The 27,894-nt window shown below is 43.9% G+C and overlaps 1 protein-coding gene across 2 annotated transcripts in view; it reads right to left on the reverse strand.

Moving 5' to 3' along the window:
- The window catches only part of bnc2 (basonuclin zinc finger protein 2), a 95,995-nt gene extending 68,465 nt beyond the window's left edge, over positions 1-27,530 (reverse strand). Inside the window, exons 1-3 of one of the 2 annotated variants that reach the window (XM_069167428.1) lie at positions 27,293-27,530; positions 25,920-26,282; positions 22,233-22,295 (exon numbers count right to left, since the gene is read on the reverse strand). In XM_069167428.1, the coding sequence (XP_069023529.1) occupies positions 22,233-22,295; positions 25,920-26,282; positions 27,293-27,295 (429 nt within the window). In that variant the 5' untranslated portion in view covers positions 27,296-27,530. The remainder of the gene's footprint in view (positions 1-22,232; positions 22,296-25,919; positions 26,283-27,292) is intronic. The other variant, XM_069167429.1, reaches the window with a different exon arrangement.
- Between the last annotated feature and the right edge of the window lie 364 nt (positions 27,531-27,894).

Genomic DNA, 27,894 nt, shown 5'->3' on the forward strand with positions numbered 1-27,894 from the left:
GATTTCTGAGGAATAACTGGACACTATATACAGTATAACACAGGGTGACCCGTACAGATTTCACCCTCCTACACTCCATCTCTAGTTGTAAACCCTATCCCATAAGCCTCTGGGGTGGTATGGCTCCTTGCCAGTAGCTGTGCTGTTGTTGGCAATGGATTTCCTTTGTGGCCTCAGTACTTGTGTAGGCCATAACATGATACACACAAAGACCGACAAGCTTACACCAGTGCGCACAATATCACACACACGTGATGTGCACTGCGCATGCATATCAACACATGTAATTAAGCTTTAAAAAGAAAATCACTATTCTCACTGCTCATCCAGAGAAGACCTGCAGCCTCATAGGAAAGAAGGAGGGGAAAAGAGCACAACGTATCCTTGACGGGGTTCATCTGTTTCCAGTTTGGTGCAGATGCTCTGGTTTTATTGCTGCAGTCTAGTATTTCATGGCAGATTTAGCCAGTGGTTTGGTTATCCACTCGCTGCAGCTCTAATGATGGCACATCTCTTGTAAACTGTGGCACACCAATAATCAACAACAGTTTGTTGCTTGATTCCACCGACACTACATTCCTCTGACTGTGGTGATGAAAAAACAAAAACAAATGCAATGTATTCACTGCTATAACAGGGGAGAACACAGAGTTAATGTACAGGTAGTGCCTGGACTAGATAATTGACCTGTTTTTGTTCAGACTGTTTCAGCAGGCTTGCTGCTAAGGCTGGAACATGTACTGTACTTTTGTTCTCATTTGGTGTTGAGCTTCTAATGTTTTTTAGGCCTGTGGACCTCATGTCAACGCATTCGGTCTCCATTTGACTGAAATACGCAGTTTTCAGCAGAAGGCATCACAAGTTTTAAGTGTGTGTTCTGAATTTGAACTTTAGTGATTGTTGAATTTGTGTTCAAAGTTGTGTGTGTTGAATTGTGTAAGTCACTAACACTACTTATCATTTAAGTTACTCTTCATTTACGTCTGGTTTTACAGTTATTGTGTCTATACTGCCTTCCGTTTACTTTCATTGTTGCCAGATGTTGCCACAAGCTAAATGCTGAATTTAAAATTGTGGCTTGTGTAGTAGTTTCTTTTACTTTAATGTATGATGCTAAATTTGATACTTAGGATTTTTAGAAAACAGTTTCCCGAACACAGTGGCATAAAAACATCACATAAGTCTACATTAATACACTTTCTACACCGCGACAGCTGCCGCGCATGCACACATCTATTTTCTCCCTCACTGTGTTTCAATGCCAGCAGCGCACACGGGCAAAGACTCTGTCTCAAGACAGAAGTGTAGCGTTGAGTGTCTCTTAACTGGCTCGTTTAGTCCTGATGGCTTAAATGATTTCATCACTATTAATGACAGGGACCGCGGCTCCCTGCGACGCGTTGCCAGATGCTCGGGGACCGCTGAGCTTCCCGCTCACTTCCTCTAACACCCAGCAGCCTTTCCTCATCCCTCCTTCTGTGCAGTCTAATGATTGTCCTCTACATGCCCCCTACCATTTCTATTCTTCCTATTTTCCTCAGCCACTGTGCCCTCATATGGATACTAAAACATGGTGTAAGAGAGACAGTGTTGGCACTCGCACTGCATGAGCGCAGGGTCAGTGTGCTGCAAGGCTGTAACATTGTTTAACAAGTCATCCAACGAGTGTGTAAGTGCCACGAATATCTACAGCACACCAAGTGCTGAGAAGTTCAGTGAAAATACGATTTCCAAGAACACACATACTGTCTCTCTTTCTCTGGGCTATTGGGCGAGCCAACAAATCAGCTATCAGCTCAGTTCCCGAGTTACTCTAGAGGTCAGAGGTCAGATAAAGAGGGTCAGTTGGCACCAGACCAGGCTGCCCTCAGAGGTCTTTCCTCCAAATGGAATCAAAAGCCTTTTGACGGCTGCGAGCTATCGCCACACGGAGCCCCTGCCTTCATTAGCTTCCTCGTGTAATTGTTGAGCTAATTTTGAGACACATTTACGCCTTTGTCTCGATTCATTGATGTGATTTTCATTCATTTGGATAATTAAATAATTAATTACCATTTTTGTTTCTTGTTTTCTCCTTTTTCCTGTCTCTTCTGTCTTGTTGAGCTCCTCTGCTGCAGCTAACTAATGACAGTAATTCTGACCATGTGTGTGTGTGTGTGTGTGTGTGTGTGTGTGTGTGTGTGCGTGCGCGCGTGCGCGCGTGCGTGCGTGCGTGCGTGCGTGCGTGTGTGAGCAGGAAGCTACAACTGCTCTTTGATAAATGCAAAAGAACATTTGTCTTTCCTGGTATTGGAAACAATATGCTTGGTAATAGTTACTTACACACAAATTGCTCACTCCTAAATAAATGAGACCTCTTAAAAAATAAAAATAAATAAAAATAGATCTGCTCCATGATCTAAGAATCCTCAAAATGTGCAGTTTGTGAACTGGAGCATATTAAAGTAGAATTACTCCCTCAACATGTGTTTTCACTATGTAAAGTGGAGGTACAGTTTCCCCTTGTATGTGGCCTTTGGATTTAATTCAGTAACTGATTGCTAATTTTAAGAACTACCAAATGTCATGGACTCATTCTTGTTTCACAAAGAATTTAGTCTGGAGATAAAATTTAATTGAAATTCCTCTCAGCTGAAAACAAGTACATTAATTCCAATTTAACAATTATTAATGCTACATGTTGTCAGCTTGTGCGATCACATAAAAAATACATACTTTCTTGCAATGCGTCTAGCCTAGCAGGTCAAATAAAACTCGGTGTCTGTTGTCCTGGATATAAACCATGTGTGCGTGTCCATGTATGTGTGCAGTTATAATTTCCCAGATCCTAAACCTTCATTGATCCTGTTGCTCATGTCTTCCCAGGAAACAGGGAGAGGATTATGCCTTTAAAACGTGCTTTCTCATTGCAGATATTAGGTCATTAATTTCACAGGCTTACATATGAAAATATTGACTCTTCCCAGACACCCCACTATATCCTCCGTTCGAGCCGCAGCCTTGCATAAATACATTTTTTTCAAGTATGTAATATTGACATGCCATTGATTTATTGTTCTAAGGATTTGCTAAATAAGCAAATTTATTTAGCTAAACTTCTTAATAGATTTGTTTGGGAAAACTGTAGCTTTGTATCTGACGTACAGCAGAAAATCCCTCCATAAAATGCAGACTTCCATGACAAAACTAGGAATCTTGATTTAGAAAAATCTCCAGTGTATTTTTCTAGTTAAGCTATTTGAAAAGACACAAGTGACCTTTAATTTGAAGGTGGCTCCAAATTGCTCTACTTTACTTTTTACAGGCAGTTCCTAAGGCCATTCCCTTTCCATGGGAATAAATGATGTGTCTCAATAAAATGCAAAAGCAATTGCATGACACAGTTATTCTATGAAACCATGTTGACTTGTCATTCCCATAAATTAATCTCTGATTCATAGGATAGACTAGGGACCCATAAAACAACGCCAGTCTACACACGAACACTAAAATTATTCAGGTCATACAAACAAATATGAAGAGGCAATTTATCCAGAGGGAACGGGTGGGAGATGGGTGCAGCTTGCCGGCAAGGGATGGGCAGGCTTCGGTGAAACAAAAGAGTGGGGAAGAGGGAGAGAGTGAGAGAGCAAAGGTTGTCACAGACCAGTCACAGGACAGGACGAGGGGAAGGGGAGAGGGGAGTATGTGTTCCAGCCTTTCACATCTGTTATTCGTTTGTACCGAGCTGGGAAGAAAATAGCAGGAAGCGTTCTGGTGGTGGCGGAAGATGAAAAGACAAGAAGATTGAATAAAAAAACATGTGTCGCACATGCACTGTGCCTGATTGGATGTGTCCCGTGGATTATCCCTGGGAGGGGCTGCCAGCTTGAAAAACACGCGGTGGCCGTGTGCACACACAAGCAAGATGAGGAAGATTCTCCTCATTCATAAAGCAGCTTGGCACACACACCCTCCTGCTGTCTACACGGCGCGGTGTCCAAGTCAGATCTGTGCCTGTGGCCTTGACATGCTGGTGTCTAACCAAAGCTCCCAGTTTTGTTTTGCCCATTATTCCACTTACTGCTGCTCCAGCTCCTGCTACACAGCCTACATCAGCTCACATCTGGGCCTCCGTGCTCCAACATGCTTTACTCCAAAAGCTAAAGCTTGTATCATTTGTCAGACTAAGTGGCGGTATTTTGCTTTGTTCATTACAGACACACCAGGTGTGTACAACAGATGCAAAAATAGAAACAGATGCAACAGTCATCGAAAACGCGACATGACAATGCCAAGTGGCGGCCATTAAAAGCTCGTCACTCGCCCACACGGTGGGACCTCCCATCGCTAACGAGCTGAAATGTGGCGGGACACAGACAGGTAGGAGTAATGCCTCTACAATTATGCAAAGCATGCGAGTGTGCATGCAAATGCACATGCATGTGTTGGCGTGTGTGCACGTGCGACATGCCACTTAGGGCCCATCCCACAGCTCATTAACAGTAATAAGTGACTGCCGCCACTTCTTTTTTGTCAGTGGGGATGCAAGCCAATCAATAGGGTCATTTCACATCATAACGGCTTACCAGAGCACATTATGGCACTTGTTCATGGCTGGGAATGGCTGCCATTAGTGGCATAGCCAGATTAGATAAGGGCGAGGTGGGTGAGGGGGGCGGGGGGGCAGATGGAGAGAGAATTAAAGAGGAGTGAAGAGGGAAGTGGATCAATATATGGATAGTTATGGAGATAACATCACAATAGGGTGTCTGGGAAAGATAGCATTTTACAGACTCCTGATTTTTCCTCCTTGTGGGAGTTAGATAAAAATGTGTGTGATGAAGTGGAAGGTGTGTGTTAGCTCAAGCCTCAAGCCTCAATGTGTATGACCACTTGTCTATGAATGAGTCCATTGAGTGTGTATGTGTACAAATTTGAGCATGTGTTATGAGAGTATGAATTACAGCGATCCCCTCACAAGTCTGCACCGCGCTCAGTGTGTATGTGTGTGTGTGTGTGTGTGTGTGTGTGTGTGTGTGTGTGTGTGTGTGTGTGTGTGTGTGTGTGTCTGGGGGCGTGGAGGTGTGTTTGTGCGTGCTTTACCTTGGCATATGCATGTGCAATCCTGTTTAATTACAGATCAGGCTTTGAGGCAGAGGCAAACAGTGCTATAATTACAGGAAACACCTCCTTTAATATTTTATGGAAATCTACCCTGTGTGTGTGTGAGCTATAAGTTGCACATATTTATTCAGCGTGTGAGAGGAACAGAAGAAGAAAATTGGGAGAGAAAGAGGTGTGTATGCAGCGTCTGTTCTGAATGACTTCTGGTTCTTGCCTCATGATCTTGTGCCTTTTTTCCTTTCATCCCTCCTTTACTCTTCATAGTCTCTCATTTCACATTTGTGTTTCCAAATGGCTACGCTAAACGCTCTTTTTTCCCTACTTTTGAACCGCTCGCCTCTCAAATATTTATACTCCCTTTTACAGGGCCAAGACACGGAGGGGTGAAAAAAGAGGGAAGAGACTTAGATCTATCCATTAAAGATGAGCAACATCTCAAATGCATAAAGAGGGGTGATGAACACACTTGCTCGGGGATGGCAAGGTGTAAGCCGTGACTTAATGCTCAATGACATACTATAGGGTTAGATTGCTTTTGATTTTCTACAAGAGAGGAGCAGAGAAAGCAGGATATGTTGTAAAAGAGGGAAAACAAAATCAGATGAAAGCGATAGAGTAAAATACAGGTTATACTGTTTACCCTATGCAGATTTTTAACTTGTGCTGCATCTGTTTTTCTGCATAACCCTGCATTAAAAAAAAGAAAAAAAAAAAGTATATCACACTAACTGGCAACAACAAACAACAACAGCTGGAAGTATGTATATTGAACCACAAAAAAAAAAAAATAAAAAAAAAAATCACAATTTCCGTGTCATAGTTTATGGTAATTTATTTGTTGATTTTTCTTTTCTTTTTTTTCTTTTTTTTTTTGGGGGGGGGGAGGCCAGTCAGAGGCCAAGCTGAACACATGTTCCTTCTTAGCCACGCAGTGACACAAATGTATTCACACACACATTGACACACACAATGGCAATATGCTAACACTCCAGCGCTAAGCCAGTGCCCCCCGACTGTGTCTGACACACTGGGGGACTGGGAGCAGGCTTTTGCTGGTAGCATGCTTTACTATTTTTTGATATGCACCAGTCATTAAAAATAGATGGCGAGCAATCATTACAGGCATCGGAATTAATCTAATTAGCCTCGCGCGCGAGGCCTCTCTGGCATGGGAGGGGGGGGGGGCATTCTGCAAACAGAGCCACCCAGCCGCAAATACTGTGTAAGCAGAGAGGGCTAGGACGCTACAGGGGCCGCGGTGGTGGGGGCATAATCCGCCTTGACTTATTAATACGCGCAAACAAGATTTAGCTCCTCAAAGCAAACAAATGAAGCAAGTGCTAAGAGGAACGGAGGGGGGGGGAGGGGAGGGAGCAACAGAGAGCGACATGGAGAGAGAGTGCAAGATCGAGAGAGAGCAAGAGATAAATTATTTAAGCCTGTGTGGACTGTGTGAAGAGCTGCTGCTACTGGTGGTAAAAATGGACTTAGGGCCAGAAAAATGTTGGCTCTTCAGTTCACGGTTTTACCTTCACAAACACTGACACTGTCAGGAAGTCCTACTGTACTTAAAACCCCTCTTATTTGTTTTTAAGCTTCAGTGAGACATGGATCATAATCTGCTGACTTGTAATCTCCTCAGAAACACCAGCAACATACAAATTCGTATTGCTTTCTCGCTTAAATAGATCACTATAAGGGTCACTGTGGACAGACACGAGTCCTTTATTGACTCTATAGTCGATGGGAGTGCTCAGGCCACAACCTTTCTTGACCCCTGTCACGGGTAATGACTGCTGCAAGGGGGTATGGGTAATATGCACTAAGGACTAGGAAGCAGCCTTTTATTTCTCTTTTTTTTTACCTATAGGCTAATAACGGCCAATACGTGGGTTCAGCTAAACAGGGATAGGTCATAGTACCATGATTAAACATAACTATTTGCACAACTCCTGGGATCTCTTACCAGTCTGCGTGTTTGCTTTAGAAAGTTTTTAGCAGGCGTTCAGACCAAAAATAGCACTGTGTTAAAAGAAGGCTGTTGTGTGCTGTTGTTGTTTTTCCAGATGCCAAAACTGGATTATCATATCATATCCACTGTCTTGAGAGTTGAGTGCTTGCATTTATTTGATTGCTCACACAGGATGAAGTTGCATTGAGGTAAAACTTGAGTCTGAACTCCTGCTGTGCCGACGCAGTGGTCTCATTGAAATGAATGAGGGATGTATTTTTGACACAGTGTTGATCTAAACATGGCCTTATTAAAGAAAAGTCTGAAGGGATCTCAGATGCTGATCTCCATACAGATATACATTTTGTTCCGCTATCCTTCTTGAATATTGTTCTAGATTATTGTATTCGAGGTCAAATCAAGCCTCAGTCATTAGTCCCCAGGACGGGACAGGCGAAGGTGGCAGTGCTAGCTGTGGGCTCGAGCTCAAACTCTCCTCCCTCAGTGGGTTTGTTGGCCATTCTTTCATCCCAGCCCCTCTAATGCTAGCAGACGGTCATTACCATCTCTTTCACTGCGGAGGTCCCAGCTGTGTGCGGGGGTCTAATACCCATCAGCCTCTGTCCCAGTCTGCCCCCTCCTTCCTTCACCCATCCCTCCATCACTCCCTCACACAGCCGGCTACAGCTCAGTTTGGAGGTGCATCTGAATAAAACCCACAGGAGAGAGAGAGAGAGAGAGAGAGCTAATACCAATTCTCAAATGACCCGTCCCAACGAAAGTCTATCAGAAGCCAGCTCAGCAAACACAAGTGCCATACTGATGAGGAGAGAGCAGCGCAGGAAGGAGAGGTGGAAAGGATGGAAAACGGAAGCTTCGTTTATGCAGGAAAAGTGTTTTTCTGTGGCTGCAACGGGTTGCAGGGAACGCTTATCATCCAAACAACTTCATCTATATCTTTAAAACATGATCAGAAATAGGTCAGTGTTGACCAAAACTGTAAGCGGCAAAATTTCAGGGCTTGTACCTGCTAACAAATTTTACATGCCAAAGATATAATTACCTCCTAGCCTGAATATGATAGATATTTAAAATTAAAAAAAAAAAAAAAAATGGGTTCAGTGTATAGGACATTTGTCTGTTAAACCCACAAGGCAACAAAATGAGGAAAACATTGTCGAGTGTGGTATGCCGTTTCTTTTTATTTAAAGAAAACTCTTTTTATTATGATCATTATTTGTCCCACTGTGCACACACTTACAGTCCCACAAATGGAAAGAGAATTAACAGAACTGCCGGTGAACTGTAGCTGTAGGTGCCATGCAGAAAGACACAAGCCAGCGAAAAAAAAACGACAGACAATTTCGCCGGCACCTCACTCGCACGAAAGACATAATAGCGCTGAAACCAAAACGACTCAATGAAACAGGAAAAGTGTATTTCTTGGAATCCACTTACACTCAAATTACAGTGACATTCTTGGCAGAGCTTGCAGCACGGGGGTAACACAATGTACTGTAGCAAAAATAAGAACATTTGGGACACTTATTGGGGCTACGACACAAAAGAACAAACTATTAACATGCAAAAAGAAAAGGCTGGAATAAATCAAGTCAACCAAAGAAAAGAAAAAAAATATTCTTGGCAGCAACTTCATGTGGTTTTTTCTCTCTCTCTCTCTCTCTCTCTCTCTCCCCCTCCTGCCCTTCGTCACCAGGTTAAGTTACAGACATGAGGTGAAGGAATGAGGGAGGCTGCGCGGTAACATACTGTACCATGAGGAGCGAGACGCCGGCCCTCCCTGACATGGCGTGTACCGAGCAAGAACCCTTCTCTGGCCCCCACAGGCAAGCGCACACAAACACACACATGGTATTTGGACAGTATGCGTAATGTACATATACAGACCAATCTGCCAAATGCAAGCAGATGATAGGATTGTGTGAGGGTAGATACTGTACACACACACACACACACACACACACACACACACACACACACACACACACACACACACACGCGCGCGCCCACACACACACACACACACACGCGCGCACACGCACACACACACACACGCTCCTTGCTTCACTTCCTTCCTCCCTGCGTGGTTCTGCATGTGTCCTGTCATATCTCCTTCAGCCCATAATTGTCCCAACTTATGGTGTTTCTTCCTGCAAGCCACAGTTTAGGGGAAGTGAAATCCTTCTAAGTGACTGTCACAGTGCATCAGCCTCAGGCGAGGGACGCACGCCGGCTCGCTCCTCCCCACCCCCCCCACCCCCCACCCCCCCACCCCCCTCAGTCCCCTGGCTGCCTCCCTCCATCCCTCACTTTAAGTGTTTTTCTTGCTGAGATGCTCCACTTGTGCTTTCACGTCGTCGCTCGCCGTCACTCTGTCTCCATTTTTTTTTTTTTTTAACGCAGCCATCCTTCCAGTACACTCCTCCCTTCTTTCCCTCTCTCTTTTTTTTCTCCGTCCCCACCCTGCATTTAACCTGAAGAGGGAGAGCTGAATCAAAACATCACGCTGCCATTAGGCCCTGCCCGTGACCTGCTCTCCGCACAATCCCTGTTCCCCAAGACTACATGAGCAGAGGTTGAGTTTGCTCCTGCTTCCCATTTCCTTTGAAGCGACGGTCACTCCTTGACACACTTTCACACACAAAAGACACTCGATGCGGAGAGGAGCTGAGGGTGACAAAGGTCGTGACCCTGGCATGTCACAGCCCTGTGATGCATGTGTCACTTCTTCTCTGCCTCTGACCTTGTTGCTCATGCCTCTGTCACCCAGCAGACCAGAAACACCCCCCCCCTTCCCACACACACACACACACACACACACACACACACACACACACACACACACACACACACACACACACACACACACACACACACACACACACACAAACACCCTTTTCCTCTTGTTGCGCCACACTACACACATAAACAGTGACCGGTCCTTCCCATCAACCAGATATACTTTTAGTTTATTGAAGTCCACTGTGTTAGATATTTAAACAAGGGTTGATTATTGTATGTTATTTGATTAATCAGGTGTCTAATGTCTCAATTAATTTAACTTTTTGATCTATCGTATGCCAGAAAACAGTGAAAAATGTTCACTGCAGTTTCTCAAAAGCCTAAATAGCGTCTTAAAAAGTCTCTTTTTGCTCAACCGAAAGTCCAAAACCCAAATACATTGAGTTAACTTATATATAGGTCTACCAACAACAGAAAATATTTACATTTTAAAAGCTGCAACCATATAAATTGTCAGGTTAGTTTCCAAAAAATCAATTCAACAAATAATAAATTACCATAGAAGTTGCAGATTCATTCTCTGCCAACAAACTAATTTAATCTAATCTAATAATTTAGCTCTAATATGAACACAACTGACTCTAAACAGATTAAAAAAAGGACCAAAAAAATACCAGATTAAATTTACTATGACATAAAAATGTCACACTGATTGGAGGGCAAGGGGAGCAATGTAAATCAAGCAGACACAAGAAAAGCAAATAGCTGAAAAACGACATTGTGGTTTAAACTAGCAAGGAGGTATGTGCTTATTTTGGGCCACAATGATCCGTGTGTGTGTGTGTGTGTGTGTGTGTGTGTGTGTGCACCCATGTACATTGTATGTGTGTGGGTGCTGCTTCCTTTTTGGTGTTTTTCTATTAGCCCTGTCAGGTCGGGATTGGCGCGTTATTGAGCATTTTATTGGCACTGTGGACGGATCAGTCGCCCATCAACCTTTCATCGACCAATCATGTGCAGTGAGGGGAGGGACCTGGGAGGTCTGGCAGAGACGGACACTTGGCAGGGGAGGAGGGTGAGGCGGGTGGTCACTCACTCATCACTTGGATGCAGTCCGGATCACAGTGTGTGTGTGTATGTGTCTATGTGAGTGCATGAGACCAGGAGAAGGTCAGTCGCTGGTCACCAGATGTTAACTGTTTGGGCTGAACCACAGAAAGAAAGAAAGTGGGGGACAGTGTCTTTACTCCCCCCTCTTTCTCTCTCCCTCTCCCCCTCATACAGCATTAAAGTGATGGTGATAATGGAGCAGACACTAACAAATCTGCACCTCTTGGCCAGGGGCCTTGACTCGGACTCAGAAAGCAGACAGTCTGTCCGACTCGTAAGCCCAAGTATAACACACCGCTACACAGTCAGCAGACAGAGGGACCAGTGACCCTGACTGCACACCGCTCACTTTCCAGAGGCACTCATTTGTTGTTAAATGACATTTACACCGGTGGAATTCACTGCGGTTAGCTTGTAGATGTATAAGCCATTGCCTCGCTCCACAGGAGTTGGGCAAGTTTTAAATACAGCGAGCTGTTCAGAGCCTTGTCACTGTGTGTGGCCTTACAATGTGCAGGCTACTGCTGCTCTGGATATTAGCTCTTCTGTATGTCCAGCTATTAAATACCAATCCCAAGCCGCACACACGCACACACACACACACACACACACACACACACACACACACACACACAGACGCACACACATAAGCACGCACACACCTCTTCCCTTTTAGTCTCAAAGTCAGGGACATAACAGCTTTGGCTGGCGAAAATTGTGTGGGCCACTTGAAGTAGGAGAGAAAAAACAACTGTTCTTTTAGGTGAAACCTTCCAGCTGGAGACAGAAAAGGGGGGAAAGTAGGAACAGGCATTTGCCAGGACGGCGAAGGAGAGCAAAGTTGGAGCACTTGTGACTGAGCAAAATGTGTTGTGAAGGGGATTTGTGATGTTTTTTTTGTGCTCCTTTGCACAGAAAGAGGAGAAAGAGGGTGCTTGTTAGCTCGCAAAGGAAAAACAAAGCAGAAAGAGAAGAAAACTCCACGTTTGAAACAACAAAAGTGTAAAAGAGAGGGAGGGAGAGAAGTTAAGAGAACAAATTGTAAAATACAGAAAAAAGGAAAGAAAGTAGAGAAGGGCCAGCAGCTGGACTGCTCCTGCTAATTCAGCACTTTAACAAATCAATGCCACTTGAGGAGTACAATCCGCACCCTGAGCTCAGCTAGATGCATCAGTGAGACTGTAGGCGTGTTTGTGTGTTTGTGTGTGTGTGTGTGTGTGTGTGTGTGTGTGTGTGTGTGTGTGTGTGTGTGTGTGTGCGTGTGTGTGTGTCTGTGTGCGCCTGGAGGGTTGATGATGTTGGTGTGGGGTCGTCCACAGTAGTCCACATTAAGGTCCAGTAATGTGTTAATTTATAACTCTATCACCCAAGACGCCTGTATTATCCATCTGTGTCACACGCTAGGCCTACTATATCTATCATCCAGGGGGGAAAAATGGCCAGTCCAGAGAGATTAAGCCACCGGTCGCACAATTTCTCCTTTCTTTCCTTCTTTCTTTTCCCTTTAGCCTTTTCCATTGCATCCTTCTATACCCCTCTCTTTTGGTCTGCGGCTCCCCAGGTCAGGGTGATCAATTAGGGCTTGACAGACTTCTCAGTCCTGTCTGACCACTGGAGCTCCAGAGGCCCCACTGACATCAATGTCTACCCAAAGACAGAGCACTTACACTTGGCTTTAACACCCTCCATCTTCCCCCCGGCCCTGGAGGCTTGCGCGGTGGCTGTTTGGATATCCGTGATCAGAGACTGAATTACACTTCAACGTAACCCTCGTGAACTCAAAGCGCGTTATCACTTACAGGAGATTGACTAAACAGATTGTAATAATAAATGTGTGCGTGGCCGTGTGAGAGCTGAGAGCGCAAAAAAATTGGCTCTATTTGAAAAGACCCTTGACGCATATAAGTCATTGACACATAACCCAGTCCGTCATAATACTACTGGAGCTGTAATTTTACAGGTTTCCACCACCGGTTCTGGGCAATAATGTTGATATTTCCATTAAATATTATGTAGCAGGAAAGTACACTTTTTTGCCTGTTGACACAATGTATTCCGGTTGTCAAAACATGCAAACAACATAATGTATTTCTTGAGTAAACATGGAAGTGTGTATATAAGTGTGTGCATGTTTGTGCATGTAAGTATTTGTCAGTTTGTTTTTGTGCAGGTGGCTCACACTCTCTTTGTCAGGAGCAGCAGGCAGTAATAACACACAGGGGTAAATGATCAATACTCAACCTCTCTATTCAATTTCACAGCATTACTGCTATCAGAAGACACACAGACACACACACACGCACGCACACAAACTCCGCCGCACATGTTCATGTAAATGCACCAACATGAATGTAAAACAAAAAAGCCTTCCACGAACAGATGTAGCCAGAGGGCTGGCTAAAACTGGAGAATTGGCTTTTGTTGTGAGTCCGAGCCAAGCATTAATATTTATTTTCTTGGAAATACTCCCCTCTATCCTGGGAGACGGGTAGTGAACATGAGATACAGAGGCGAACGGAGGCAGGGGGGGTGGGGTGGGGGTGGGGGTGGTGGGGTGGGGTGGGGTGTGTGATAGGAAAGACAAGCTGGCAGTTCCACCTTTAAAGAGTGCAACAGTCATCACGAGAGGAGAAAGGGAATCTGCCCATTAAGACTAAGTGGATGTCTATTAGATCATGGAGGTAAGGAGGTGGGCATTTACCATCAGTGCAACTCAGAAACAACCTTGTCTGCCCCTGGACCATGCATGAGCAGAGCCCACAGCCCATCATGTTGAGATCATTTAAAGTTTCTGATAAAGTTAAAATACCTTTTTGTTTTTAAATAAATGGTGCGCTAAACTTTTTAAAAAGTACCCAGTCGCTCTTTACAACTATTTATTCCGAGGATGTCTGCCAGCGACGTCACCTCTGAAATGAAGGCAATTAAAAGACTATCAAAGTCACCACCCAGTCCTATGAGATCAAACCAACCCTCTGCCCTCTTTCTACTTCTCGCTCTGTCCCCTTCACTCCCCCCCTCCATCCCTCCCTCTCTTTCCTCTTCTTCCCTTGTGTAAAACCCCCCATTCTTATCACTGCAGTACAGTTAATCCTCCCTCTCTCCTCCTCCTTCCACTGCGAAGTCCCTCCGGGGGTACGTGAAAGGCTAAAAGGAGGGAGCACATTTGCCACTTGCCTGCGACACATAATACGGAGCAGGCAATCAACTTTGGCTTGACATGTATTTGCTCATCCCTGGAACACACACACACACACACACACACATACACACACACACACACACACACACACACACACACACACACTTACTACCCCCCCACCACTGCTGGGAAATTGAGGGGTGAGGTTGGGGGTGGGGGAGGTAGCCTAAATTAACACTTGACATTCAATATGGTCAGGTCCTTAATTGGCCAGGGCCTTCCTGAGAAGGCAATTTTCTATTCCCCAAACTGCCCCCACACTGTGCCATGTGCCAGTGTCATCTGTGTATGCATGTCTGCGCTTCTGTGTGTGTGTGTGTGTGTGTGTGTGTGTGTGTGTGTGTGTGTGTGTGTGTGTGTGTGTGTGTGTGTGTGTGTGTGTGTGTGTGTGTGTGTGTGTGAGGCAGAGAGAAATTGTATCTGTGTGTCAGTATGTGCCGGAGAAAAACTAAAGTGTATGCATATATCTGTGTGTGGTTGTGTGTTTGAGCGCGGGCCCTGTCCTGAGAGAGGCCCTCTGGTCCCTTCCCTTTCTCTAATGAGGCTGGATGAATTAGCGCTACGTGACATGATTTGAACAGCGGTGGCCCCCCCACCTCTCCGCTCCACTCCACACCCTCCCTCGTCTTTGTCCTTCTCCCCTCCTCATCCCCTGCTCTTGTATTATTCTTTTTTTCTTTTTTTCTTTTCCTTAAAGCAGTGACAGGCATCTGGTGGCCGAAAAAATGCCAGGAGCAACCCCGCGGCTCTCGCCTTTATGCATGCTGCTGCTGTTTTTACACCACACACGCACACACAAACACACACACCTATGTAATCTACACAAAATGAAACTCCCCTTCGCCTTCCTCCCGGTCCTTTTCCACTCACTCACGCACACGCAGACTCACTTGCACTTCCCCGCGGATTCAGTTACAGTTGATGTTATTACAGCTTTCAACCTGAGAGGTATTAGGCTTCCTTTAACAGATCTGACAGCATTTACAACACCGGCAAGTCGACGCCTCTAATCGCCTCTGTGACTTCAGCCTATTACCAATTGATCTCAAAGAGAGCCTCCTCCTCACCTTCTGACTGATGCACAAGCTGTCGGCTCCTTTTCCTCTTCTTTGTCATAATGCGCTTTCTTTTTTCGCTGCTGCATCCTGTAAACTTGACTGCTCTTTAACTGCTCTCATTTCACTTTTTCTCTACAAATATCACCGTCGTGATGATATTTGATATTATTTGATATTTATATTATTTATGTTTTTGAGATAAAATATCAACTTTCCCTTCATGACGCCTCGTTTTATCAACAAAAAAGATGCTGAATTTATGACTTTGAAGCTTGTGCAGAAAATAGCCGTAAATCTAGGTGATAAATTCTTTGTTGCCACCCTTTACAAATCTAAACTGATCAACAAGCTGTGAAGTAATGGCCTGGATAAAAAAAAAAAAAAATGTGTAGATTTTTTTTTTTTGTATTTGGAGAAAACATATCAAATGGATTAAATGCTGTGAAATATTAAATGCCAGTCAGAGTCACACACGTCATGCAGCAGACGAAGCTCCAACAAAGCACTTATCGCTGAGTGTGTTTCCCGACAAAGGAAGAGGCAGCTCAGGCCATTTACAGAGAAAACATCAACACACACAAAGCAAGTGTGTGTATGTGTGGTCACATCGGTGCCTGCGCGCATGCGAGTCAACAACACAAATACATGTTCTGCTTTTAACATGCACAAAAGCGGCTTTTTCCGGACAAGAATTTTCACTTTGTTCTGTTGTTTAAGACCGACGAAGTCACTTCAAATGCACAGCAAATGTCACAACAGGTCAACAGTGTGTGGTGCCGGAGGTCACGCATGGTGGCCCTCTTTCCCCTGGCTGGTTGCCGCGGATGCAGGATCAGACCAATTGATGTCTATCACAGTTGGCTAATTCTATCATATGTGACTTAATTGACATTATAGATTGTTAGAAAGTGAAGCACAAAGCTGGTCAATATGTGGTCGGCTCACGTGCAAAGGGGTTAAATTCAGCAGTGTGTGTGTGTGTGTGTGTGTGTGTGTGTGTGTGTGTGTGTGCGTGTGCGTGTGTGTGCGTGTGTCACATCTAAATGAACAGGTATGCTCAGTGACAATGCACAATGCCCCTCCCATTTAGTCCCCCCTCCCCCACCACCACACACACACACACACACACACACACACACACAGGGGTATTTCATTGCACTGCATACACACACTTACACACATACAACACATCCTCACAAAAACAAAAGCCACCCAGAGTCTCAGCTTGCCAGAAAAACATGAGCTGTGGGATGCCAAGGCAGCTGCATTTTAACAGTGGCCATTAAATGTTATTAATCCAACAGCGCAAACATCTTTACAAAGTCAGCAGAGAGCACAAACAAACGCTTACACATGTTGCTTTAACACTTTGCTCGCAACAAAAAGTAGCTAATGGGTTTAGACTTGAGTTGAGAGGGTTAAAATGGCAGCATTGTTAAGAAGCAATTTACATAATCTGCATAAGGAAAAGACAAAAGTGTGTCCAAAAAGTATCTATGCTTGTAGGACTGAGTATGTGTGTAAGTGTGTGTATATTGGCTACAAGCCTACCACAGCCTGTACCACTAGCCTCCCTTCTCCAGAACCTCCCTAATAATCCTCCCTGGGCCTCTTGCAATCAAATCTCCATGGTAAACTGGAGACAGAACAGAACAGAGCGGAGAGATAGACGGAGAATAAAACATGGGAGCGAGAAAGAAACGGAACTGAAAATAGTGGGAAAAAGCCTCCCTCGCCCTCCCTTTACACAGACACAGAGTTCAATGTATGCATTAAGAGATGAAACATATTCATTCTTGCCCGAGTGCACCTGAATTCTCCTCACCTCATATGTGAACTGTGGAGACGAAGACTGTGTTACCTGCTGGAAAACCATTTTCTTTGAACAACAACTTTGGTAATTTGCCAGCACATCTGAAATATACAGTACAAACAAACACTCACAGCAGTACATGTCGTATTAGCAGGAGAAAGAGACAAAGTCAACTGCAAGCCCCGAACAAAATTACCATCATTATCCATAACCATAAATAAGCCTGATGATGATGATGATGGTTTTAACAATAATAATAGCAATTCACTCTGAGTGCTTTTTCAAATAACAGTGACAGCATTAGCCTCATCGCCAACATAAAAATGAAAGGCTCTGTGCCTTGAGAGCTCTTCTTCGTTGCCACTGCTGATGGGGCAAATTGGCAGGCAGAGCAAGCAGACAGGGGTCCTTAAAGACGGATGTAAAAATAGTAGGCTGTCGATTTGCCCGCTGTGCTGGCGTGGCTCCAAGGAAAACAAAATAACAGGAGTTGAGGAATAACAGGAAAAGGGAGAAGCCACAGTGAAAGTATGCCCAAGTTCCTGTCACTTAGCACAGGTCATACCTAATGTCACCTTCCTCTGAATACAGAACGGGAAAGAACAGCTTCTCACAACAATGTCTCTGCCATATGCTCCCGTCTTAAAATACCTCGAGCCACTGGAAAGTATATATGTTTCCTCCTCTCTTTTTTGTCTCAGTTAAGTCAATTATGTGTGATCATCCACTCAGCTGGTGGCCTGGGTCACCGAAGCCAACACTGGCCCCTCCCAGCTCTCAACAACCCCATGACCCCTGATACTGCCACTTCACCGTCACAGTCACACAAACACACACACAAACACACACACACATATATATTTTTATATATTTATTTTTATTTATATATATATATATATATATACGCGAGACACAACTACACTTCAGCTCTTTCATAACTGACTGGACCTTGGTGACAGCTGCTGCATTCCTGCCGTGTGTGTGTGTGTGTGTGTGTGTGTGTGTGTGTGTGTGTGTGTGTGTGTGTGTGTGTGTGTGTGCGTGTGTACGCGCGTGTGTGGTGTGTGTGTGCGCGTGCGCGTGTGCGTGTGTGTGTGTGTGTGTGTGTGTGTGCGTGTGTACGCGCGTGTGTGGTGTGTGTGTGCGCGTGCGCGTGTGTGTGTGCGTGTGTGTGTGTGTGTGTGCGTGTGCGTGTATGTGTGTGTGTGTGTGTGTGTGTGCGTGTGCGTGTTGCTGCCCTTGGCCCTGTGCTTATGTCCCCCTCATTAGCCCGTGGCGGGGTGGTGACATCCTGAGCGACTGGCCCTTCAAACACACACTTCCTCTTCACACCGGCGACTTCTCCCCACTGCAGGAAAACTGGCCAAAGACAAACAGCTAACAGCCACGTTTTGAAAGAAGTGTAGAAAATGAAAGAAGGAAAAACAGAGCGAGAAGAGTGGCACTTAAACTGACATCAGCACGAGAAGAGAAGGAGAAAAAGCGAAAGTAAAACACTTAAAAGTAAAATTATAGATGTTTATGATGAAACAGAACTATATCAATTAAATTTGCAATAAAAACTAATAGTATTTTATAATGTTTATATTCTTGTTTTCCCAGTGCAGTGAGGATCACATGCCACACAGATGACTGAGTTTAGTTCACATTTTCAATTGCCATACTGATTTATTTAAAACAAATCAAACCCACATAAATCTTTTGGTCACCCAACAAAACGGCCTGAAATATCACATGAATCTCCTCAGTGTTACGTGTCGACATTTTCTATTCACATTACCGGTATTTTATTGATTGTTTTGTCAGAAGCAACTTGCAATAAATAAAGAACAACAAAAGGAAATAAAAACTGTATTTCACATGCCCACACAGAAGTAAAAGAGGTCCTTGGGAAAGACTCAGCTCCAGTACATTTCATCACTCAGGCCTCTGATAACGGGAGAGCAGATGGCTCTGCATTTCTATCGTTCCTCAAATCACACACACGCGCGCACGCGCGCGCACACACACAGACACACACACACACACACACACACACACACACACACACACACACACACACACACACACACACATACGTACATATGAAATGCACAGTTCCCTGCCATATGATAAACAGATGCTTTTTGACTTTCGTGATAGCATCTCTACACTGATCTGTATCCTCCACATTATTCGGGTATTCACCATGGCGGCGAAGCGGCCGTCTCCTCAGGACAAACAGGAAACAGCTGACATGGAGCTCGTGAGTGATGCTCACATGATGCTTATTGATCGCTGTTTGCCCCGGGTCTAGCACACGGAGCCGAGGTCAGTGCTTACCCATAACGCTGGTCCTGCAGGGTATTATTGCACGGCTACAAGAGGTTGCTGCATGACCCGAGACACAGATCAGGGCAATACATATAAATATAAATATAAATATAAATATAAATATAAATATAAATATAAATATAAATATAAATATATATTCACATACATAATTCTTTTTTGGGGGGGAGAACTAACGCATACACTACAAAGATGAATTACAAAATTGTAATTTCTTGAAAGCCTATTAGATGGTGAGTCAAAGAAAGGAGAGGAAATATGTCTGCATGAGGAGTCGTATTGACAGATTTCCTCAACAGCCTGACAAAAGCAGAGGAAAATGATGGAATTAAATACATAGCTATTGATTTTGTCCTCGTAAACATCCACAGAACGTAAAACAGAAAAAATATTTATTAACTATCATAACAGGGCAACAAATTGTATTAATGTAACTTTAAATTTCTAAAAGATGACAGGGCATGTTCGGTGATGCAATTATTGAAAAAAACTATTTTAAAAAGCCAGTTGAAACAAGTTTAAAGTAAAAATGTTGCGGACGTCATATCTCCCTGGTTGGTGCTTGGGTAAATATAGTGGGGACCACAGCATGAATGGGACCTTGTACATCCTCCCACTTCGTCAAACTAGATGTGCTCTTAATAGAGCACACATACAGTAAATATACAAGCTGTAGCCACCTTCCCACTCAGTCTTACTCTCACATTTCTCTCCTGCAGAAATAATGCTGCCTTCAGGAAAACACTCACATCATCCTGAGAGATGGCTGCTGTCTGAGTGCCACAGTGGCCTTTCTCGGTGCTGCTCATGTTATCTGGACCTTTTTAATGGGCCTGTAGCATTGGAATAATTGCATTAGACAGTATAAGAGCTGACCACAACTTTACAGTTAGGGAAAGGCACTATCAGTGGGATCTGTTCTTGTGAAACTTAAAACCTTTTCCAATCAGGTCCCAGACCAAACACTGATAGGGAGGCACGCCTAGTCACTTCCCCTGATTGAGGAAACATTGTGCTCCTTCTGACACTTGTCCTCGTGTCTTATTATAAGTATTAATCCTCTGAACGCACTGAACACGTGCAACGCCCCAAAGTTTTCCCGTTACACAGATTCAATCTCCAGAGCCTTTTCTATGAAGACAGTAGCTACATAAAACGATCTGATTTAGTATTTGAGGATTGGTGGGGAAGACAGAGTAAGAAAGACAGTTGAGAAGAGGAGACAGAACATAAAGGGCGAGGGGGGGATAGGAAGAGGAACAGGACCAAAATGTAACGCCAGAGAAGAAGAGGAAGCAGTGAAAGACAGAGCCGTAGAAGTAGAAGGAGAAAAAGAAAAAATAGTAATGGGGGAAGTGGTGCGTGTCTTTTCTGCAAATCTCCTCTTTCACCTCTGCTCTCCTCCAGCTCTCCAGCCAGGGCCAGCCAAGAGACACTTCACCTCGCACCCGCACACACATGGAGCCAGAGCCAGCACACAGAAACACACACGCAAAACTCGAAAGAGAGAGAGAGAGAGAGAGAGAGGACACACACTCGCAGTCTCTCTCTCACACACACACACACACACACACACAACTGGCATATGAGTGTTTAGCCACCCACTCAGAAAAAAAAAAATGTCAAAAGCACAGACACAAACGTTTTCACACACATAAACTTCAGTGTCAGAACACAGGTGAACACACAGTTGACACCAGATACATGTACGTATAGACATCCATATGCTCTGTGTGCAACGACCCATCAAAGACAGACATGGAAATAATAACAGTTGAGTGCAACCACACACATGCACACACATTCACCGACTGTAGATAATTCTACACATATGCATCAAATCACTGCTTCCCAGACCCACAATGGTAAGAAGCAATGCATATGCACCACATATGCAACACGCCTGTACCCCATTGTGTAAAACAAAACACACACACACACACACACACACACACACACACACACACACACACACACACACACACCGCTATAAGTCTATCAGTGTGTTAATAGGCAGATTAGCGTGTGCTGTGATCTACATGGAAGAGGATAATATCTGCCCCATTTCTTCACTCAGACAAAACAAAGCAGAGCATGTTATTCCACAAATATGTCTGTCATCATGCCCTAAGAGCTAGAACAGCGCTCACTTTCAACGCTTTAATATATACAGACAAGGCTGAACAGACTGCTCAGTGCATTAACGAAATATATGGAACAAGAGAAGCGTCTGATTGTCAGATTGATCGCAAACAAAAAAAGTTTAAATACGACACCAGAAATTAAAACAGGATAAAAAGAAAGGGAGATTTAAACTGATGAAATAGAGACTCAAATTAGTCATTCCTATTTAAAATGAAGAAATGATATGATAGAGACAATATGTGATCGTTGGCAAAATGCCAGTTAGGTTTTAACAATTTGATATTATATTAAAAACAGGCATTAAAAACCAACCATGGCATGCTTACTTACTTTTTTTGTTGTTGTTTTTAGAAAGGAAAAATACCATTACTTATTAACAAATCTAAATTTATTAATTTGATCTATTACTGCCTTTTAATTAAATATTTTTTTCTTAAAATTGCAAATATATAACATGAGCAATTTAAAGGAAATTGCTGCAGGCATGAGAGTGAATATTTGATTGCAAAGAAAATTCACAGTGGCAAAAATTATTTAAAATGTAAAGAATGTAAATTATGCTTGTTACTATTAATAATATTGATTCAACTATTATTGCCGTTGTTTTTGCAGCTTCCTACATTTGTAATTAATATTTCTACATTGTAAAGCCCTGCTGTATTCATATGTCGATAGCAGTCTCCGTGTGAGATGAAGCAGGCAGTAGGCTACTGAGAGCAGACAGAAGTGAGGCAAGCTGTAATGCCACTGTACCTCTTCCAGGTCTCGGCCCATAGTCGACCTGTCGCAGTTCAAAGGAAGCCGCGTTACAGCACCCTTGCAAAAACAAAAGGAAGAGGCTATTTTAGAGAAAGTCCTAGATTGAAAATATTCACTGATTTCTTTTTTTTGTTGTTTTCCCTCGGAGCTCTGCACTGAGCCTGCATGGGTGGCAGCGTCAGATCCTCAGGTGGAGGTGAATTGGCCCATTTTTACGAGCTGTTCTAATCCTCGAGTTGTTCCCACGTTCCTCCGAGTTGAAGCGGAGGAGAAAATAAAAAAAAGACGCGGCCTCCGGCTGCTGTATTGTGGAGGAAATATCCCTGATGAGCCAATTAGGCTCGTAGTATCACTTAACTCCGGAGTTTTTAACTTGGGAAGGGTCGATATTCATAGCCACGCATGTAGAGCAGCGGGTCAATTAAGGCTCCAAATATTATCACTCCGTAATGCCTGGGAAATAATTACACTCCCAACTAATGTTTGTATTTTCCCTCCATAAAAGCAATTATAAAAGTTCCCTCTTGCAGTGTTTTGTAAAATGTGCACCGATTTCTGAACATTAGGAAGCCCAGAAAATAGGTGGTATTTATCGAATCCATTTCATTGATTTCATTTAAATTGCATGCTGTTTACGCCCTTTCCTGTTGACTCTTGCGTGGATTATGGAGGTTGTGAATCTCCTGCTATGTGGCCTGGAAAAAAAAAGTTTCTTAAAATCCCACTAAGGCCTTTTATGAAAGGTGTAAATTATTCGCCCACAGGAATGCCTCAATCTCAAGTGTTGTTCGTTTCGTTAGTTTAGAGAAATACGCAACAATAAAAAAAAAAAAAAACTAGTGCATGTAGATGAGTTATCAATATATGCATTCCCAACGCTCCAAACTTAATAAAACATGAGAAAAATGATATGATTATTTTTCATTTTTCATCTATTTCTTAAATTTTCAGCAGCATCACCTCTAGCCAAATATTTTAAAAGAAAATGGCCAAAATATCTAAGTAAATATGAAAAGAAATTAATTTATTAATTACAGCCGAAATATAATTTTTTTTTAAAAATACAACAGCCAATTAGATAGACATGAATACATTTAATGGTAACAATCGTGTTAAAATTGACCCCTATTTTGTTCAAGTAATTTTTTTTACGCTGTAGGAGGCACGTGCTGCTTTTAATGGTTTGATTGCGCTGTAAAAACACGTGATGGCAAAAAAAAAAAAAAAAAAAAAAAGATTTAATATCAGACCTACTGATTCATAATTAGATCATCAAAATCGTTGCTTTACTGGCTATGCTTCCGTCGACCACTGATGTTCCTGCACCGTGATGATCAGACACCTGCTGTAAACCATAGCTTCTTAATTTAATGTGTGAATTTAAAGTCAGAAAAGGCAGGTGCCTTCGTGTTAAAGTAATATTCTCTCATTTCTTAAGTCTTCCTCGTATGAGGGATTCAGAATGTAAATGTAAAAAGTGTTGCCTAAATGTTTGGGGCTTGGTGATGCTCTGCACCTCACCACAGCCGCATCTGTCCTGAACGCACTGCGCACAGCTCTTTTGCGTCTCCATCTATTGATCAGATGGAGATATAATTTGGCCTAACCACGATAAAACACTGCATCTCTCGTGTCACCTGGTTTGTCTTTACGGGAGAGAGGGAAGATTTTGAAACACAAGCCCATAACGCATTTCTCTGCAACACCCCAGGGTGCGCCAGCCTCGGCAAACACAAAGTCATTATCGGTTAGATTCCAATAAGGCGAGTCTGTCAAGGAACAGGCTTCCTTCGGAGAATTTATGTCATGCCTACTAAACATGGGAAGATGTCTTCTAAGTGGTGCGAGGAAGGATAAATAACAGCGAGTCCCACAGCTGATTATATTGAAACAACGGTGCGCATTTGTAAAAAGGATTGGGGATGCAAACGTGGGGTCCCAGCAGATGCTGAGCGCAGGGGCCCATCCACCTGCTCATACCGGGAGAGGAGGAGAGAAGACCCTCGCTGGCCTCTGCAACCCACCCATCGATTATAATGTATGTATCAATAGTTCGTAGGCTGGTTTCTTTACGAAAAATTCAGGAAAGAAAAATTCAAAAATAGCGCAGCATGATGTATATGAAAAGTGTGAGGATACAAAGTGGTGATTGATTTCGGTCTCAAATAAAAAAAAAATTGTAAAATCAGGCCGAGTGAAAATTAAAAAACGTTTTGTTTTTTTATTACAAGAAACCTAAAACAGTTTCGGTAACGCTGCTACTCCCCAAAGTTAATCCGGGATGTGATTTGGTCTCAACACATCAGTTTCACCTTCACAATTAGACCTCTGAGGTTGAAAAAAACAAAAAACAGAACGGGCTGTAAGTACCGTCAAGGTGACAGAATAAGTTTCTCATCATTTACAACACAGAGCCGCGGCGAGGCTATTGCGCAAGAGCCGCTGTGGTCCGAGTGCGTAACAGCATGTGCATGGTACGGAGAAGCTGCAGGTCCCGCTATGATTAACTGCAACATAACAACCATCCTCTATCTTTACCGTCTCCCCCTCACACACGTGCGCGCTAACGGACACACACACACACACACACACACTCTCTCTCTCTCTCTCTCTCTCTCTCTCTCTCTCTCTCACACACACACACACACACAAACACATGCGCATACTTAACTGGACTCTCATTCCTCTTCCCTCTCCGTACCTGATATTTATCCAACGAACAACTTAATCCCTGTAAAATAACTATCTTCTTCTAACTCATGGAGGCTACCTGAAAAAAAAAAAAAAAAACTAAACAACAGCTACAGATTAAGGGCGAACACCTGCGATAACAGGAGAGAAATGTCGGGAGGAAATGTGGACTTTCCTCAGCCGGTGCAGGCAACCCGTTATCATCATTACTTTCCCAGCCGAGCCTGTGTTCACTCGCGGCACCTCTGCTGTTCTGTAGCCGTGGAAGGGGCTTCCTGCCTCGGCCACATGAAGTCAATTAGCCGGTCCCAGAGGGGTGCCCCTACCCGAGTCTTTATCGGCACTGAGGTTACCAAAACACGGCTATTGCTTGCTTTTAAACTCCACACCGCTGCTAGACCAATTACGGAGACTTGAGCATGTATCTAACGAATCCGGACAAGGGGTAAGCCATCAAATGAATTACGTGATATTGTCCATTTTTTTTTTGTAAAAATATGTTTTACAAAAAAAAAAAAAAAAAAAAAAATACGCGGATTTGGGATTTTTCATACAAAAGAAAATGACTCATGCATGGACATAGTAAAATAAAAGGAACATACACAGAGACATGAATGGGAATACTTTCAAGCATGGTGTGTAAAAGAACATCATAAAGACATTAAATCTGATATATTCTAAAAGGAGGGAGAAGTTACAAAAATGATATTGCAAATGATGATCCTCAATTTGAAATATCACAAACAAAACACCGCCAACAACCAACCCTATTGTCCCCAAGTGACACACACCCACTGACACACATACAAACACAAGAACACTCTCCTAGAGCAAGAGGTGGTAAACATTATGGTAGAAAACATGTCAACACACACGAAGAGAAGAAAAATAAAAGTTTGTCCATTACAAATGGAAATGTGGACAGAGAAGGAGACAGTGCAGGCAGAGATGGAGGGCAATACATGAGCGGGTGAGGCTGAGCTGACGTACCTGCTGGGACATTCTGTAGAGGAGGTTGCTGTCAGTGCTCTGCTGCTGCCATGTCCCCATGAAGCCCGGCTGCTCAGCACTAGGCGGTCTGGTGCTGAACTGCATGGAGCTTTCGCCTGCTCCCTCAGCGCTGCTGCTAACGATGCTAATGCCACCCAGACCACTTCTTCTTCTTCTTCTTCTGCTGCTGCTGCTGCTGCTGCTACTGTGACTACTGGAGGTGATGCTCGTGCAAACGCCAGCTGTGCCGGTGGGTCCGTTAGCCTTAGCTGGAGGTGGCCTGGGCGGCTCTGGGTCTCTGCTGGGCTCTGGTGGGACTGTGTCACACTCACTGCCTCTCACATCCAACTCTGCCTCCTTGGACTTAGACAGAGAGAGGGAGAGACAGAGAGGGAGGGTAGGAGGGATGTGGGAGTGTGAAGGAGGAGAGAAGAAAAAGAAGTCAGTGAAGGTGGGTTCTTTTGGGGTCGTGTTGCCTTTTTTTTTTCGTCTTGCGTGGGTCCTGCTTTTCGAGGAGGATCACAGGGAGAGGGGAGATGAGGGAGTGTGTGTGTGTGTGTGTGTGTGTGTGTGTGTGTGTGTGTGTGTGTGTGTGTGTGTGTGTGTGTGTGTGTGTGTGTGTGTGTGAGAGAGGTTTCTTGGCAGCTCTGGTGGCAGAGCAGTGTGAGCGTGGAGTTAATTCTCGTGAAGAGAGAGAAAAGAGGGCTTGTGGTGAATTTCCTCGGGGGCCTCGTCTTGGACAGGGGGAAGATGAGCGGAGCACTTGAAGTGAGGAGGGATGGGGAGAAGGATGGAGGTGAAAAAGGGGGGCTGATGAGAAGGTGAGCAAGAATGGAGTAAAACAAAAAAGAGGGGGGTCATGGGAATTAGTGAGGAGGGGTGCATGTTGTTGTCCGTGGCCTCAGTTTTTGCTGTAATCCATCTGTCAGTCATTTTTGTACTTGGACGTGGACTCAACACAAACACACTTACATGCAAACACACACACAGTGGAACATATTTACGTTTACCTGCATGCATGCACATTCACACACATGACCTATTTAAAAAAGTAGGAAAGAAAAAGTTAAACAACCTGGCAAGTGCCATCTGCCCACTCAACACAGGGCGATACTTTTTTTTTTAAAATTAATATTGTTTCCTGTAAACATCAAATTTAAAAAGTCAAAATCATACTAGATTGTACAGCAGATGTAAAAGTAAATGTGAAACGTAAGAATAGTTTCACACCAAAAAAAAAAAAAAAAAAAAAAAAAAAAATTATCAAACAACCCCCCAAAAAAATTTTAAAGTCCAATTTAGAAAAGTCCCATAAAAACCTACAAAAAAAAAAGTAAACAGTTGAGCCACTACAACGCACGAATGTCTCTTACCATCAATTCTGTGCCTGTCCCAGCAAAGTGAAGATGAGGTGTGGGAGTGAGCCACCAGCTATCCAGCTCTCCTTGCCTCCCGCTCCACTCTCTCTCTCCTTTTCTCTCTCTCTCTCTCTTCCTCTCTCTGTGATTGTGTCCCTCTCTCGACGTCCGTGCCGCCGCCTGTCCTCTCTCTTTGCCTCTCCCCTTGCTTCTTTCTCTCTCTCTCTCTCTCTCTCTCTCTCTGACTCCTCTGTACTCCGCCGCAGCCACGAAGGAACTGAACCCCGAGCGTGTGTGAGCGAGAGCATGCGAGAGCGAGCGAGTGAGTGAGAGAGACGGTGGCTCACTGAGTGTGTGTGTGTGTGTGTGTGTGTGTGTGTGTGTGTGTGTGTGTGTGTGTGTGTGTGTGTGTGTGTGCGAGAGAGAGAGGGAGCCAATGCAGGCTCAACTGAGTCAACTGTGCCGCTCCACTCTGAGATGCTCAATGACATCGCGCTGCACACTTCTCCACAAACACACACACACACACACACACACACACACACACACACACACACACACACACACCTCCTCTGCTAGGGGCAGGAAGGTGGGGGCAAGCGCCATCGCGGAGCAGG

This window comes from Embiotoca jacksoni, unplaced genomic scaffold (assembly GCF_022577435.1).
Source record: "Embiotoca jacksoni isolate LCO1_2020_lvr unplaced genomic scaffold, fEmbJac1.0.p SCAF_4, whole genome shotgun sequence".
Lineage (NCBI taxonomy): Eukaryota > Metazoa > Chordata > Actinopteri > Embiotocidae > Embiotoca > Embiotoca jacksoni.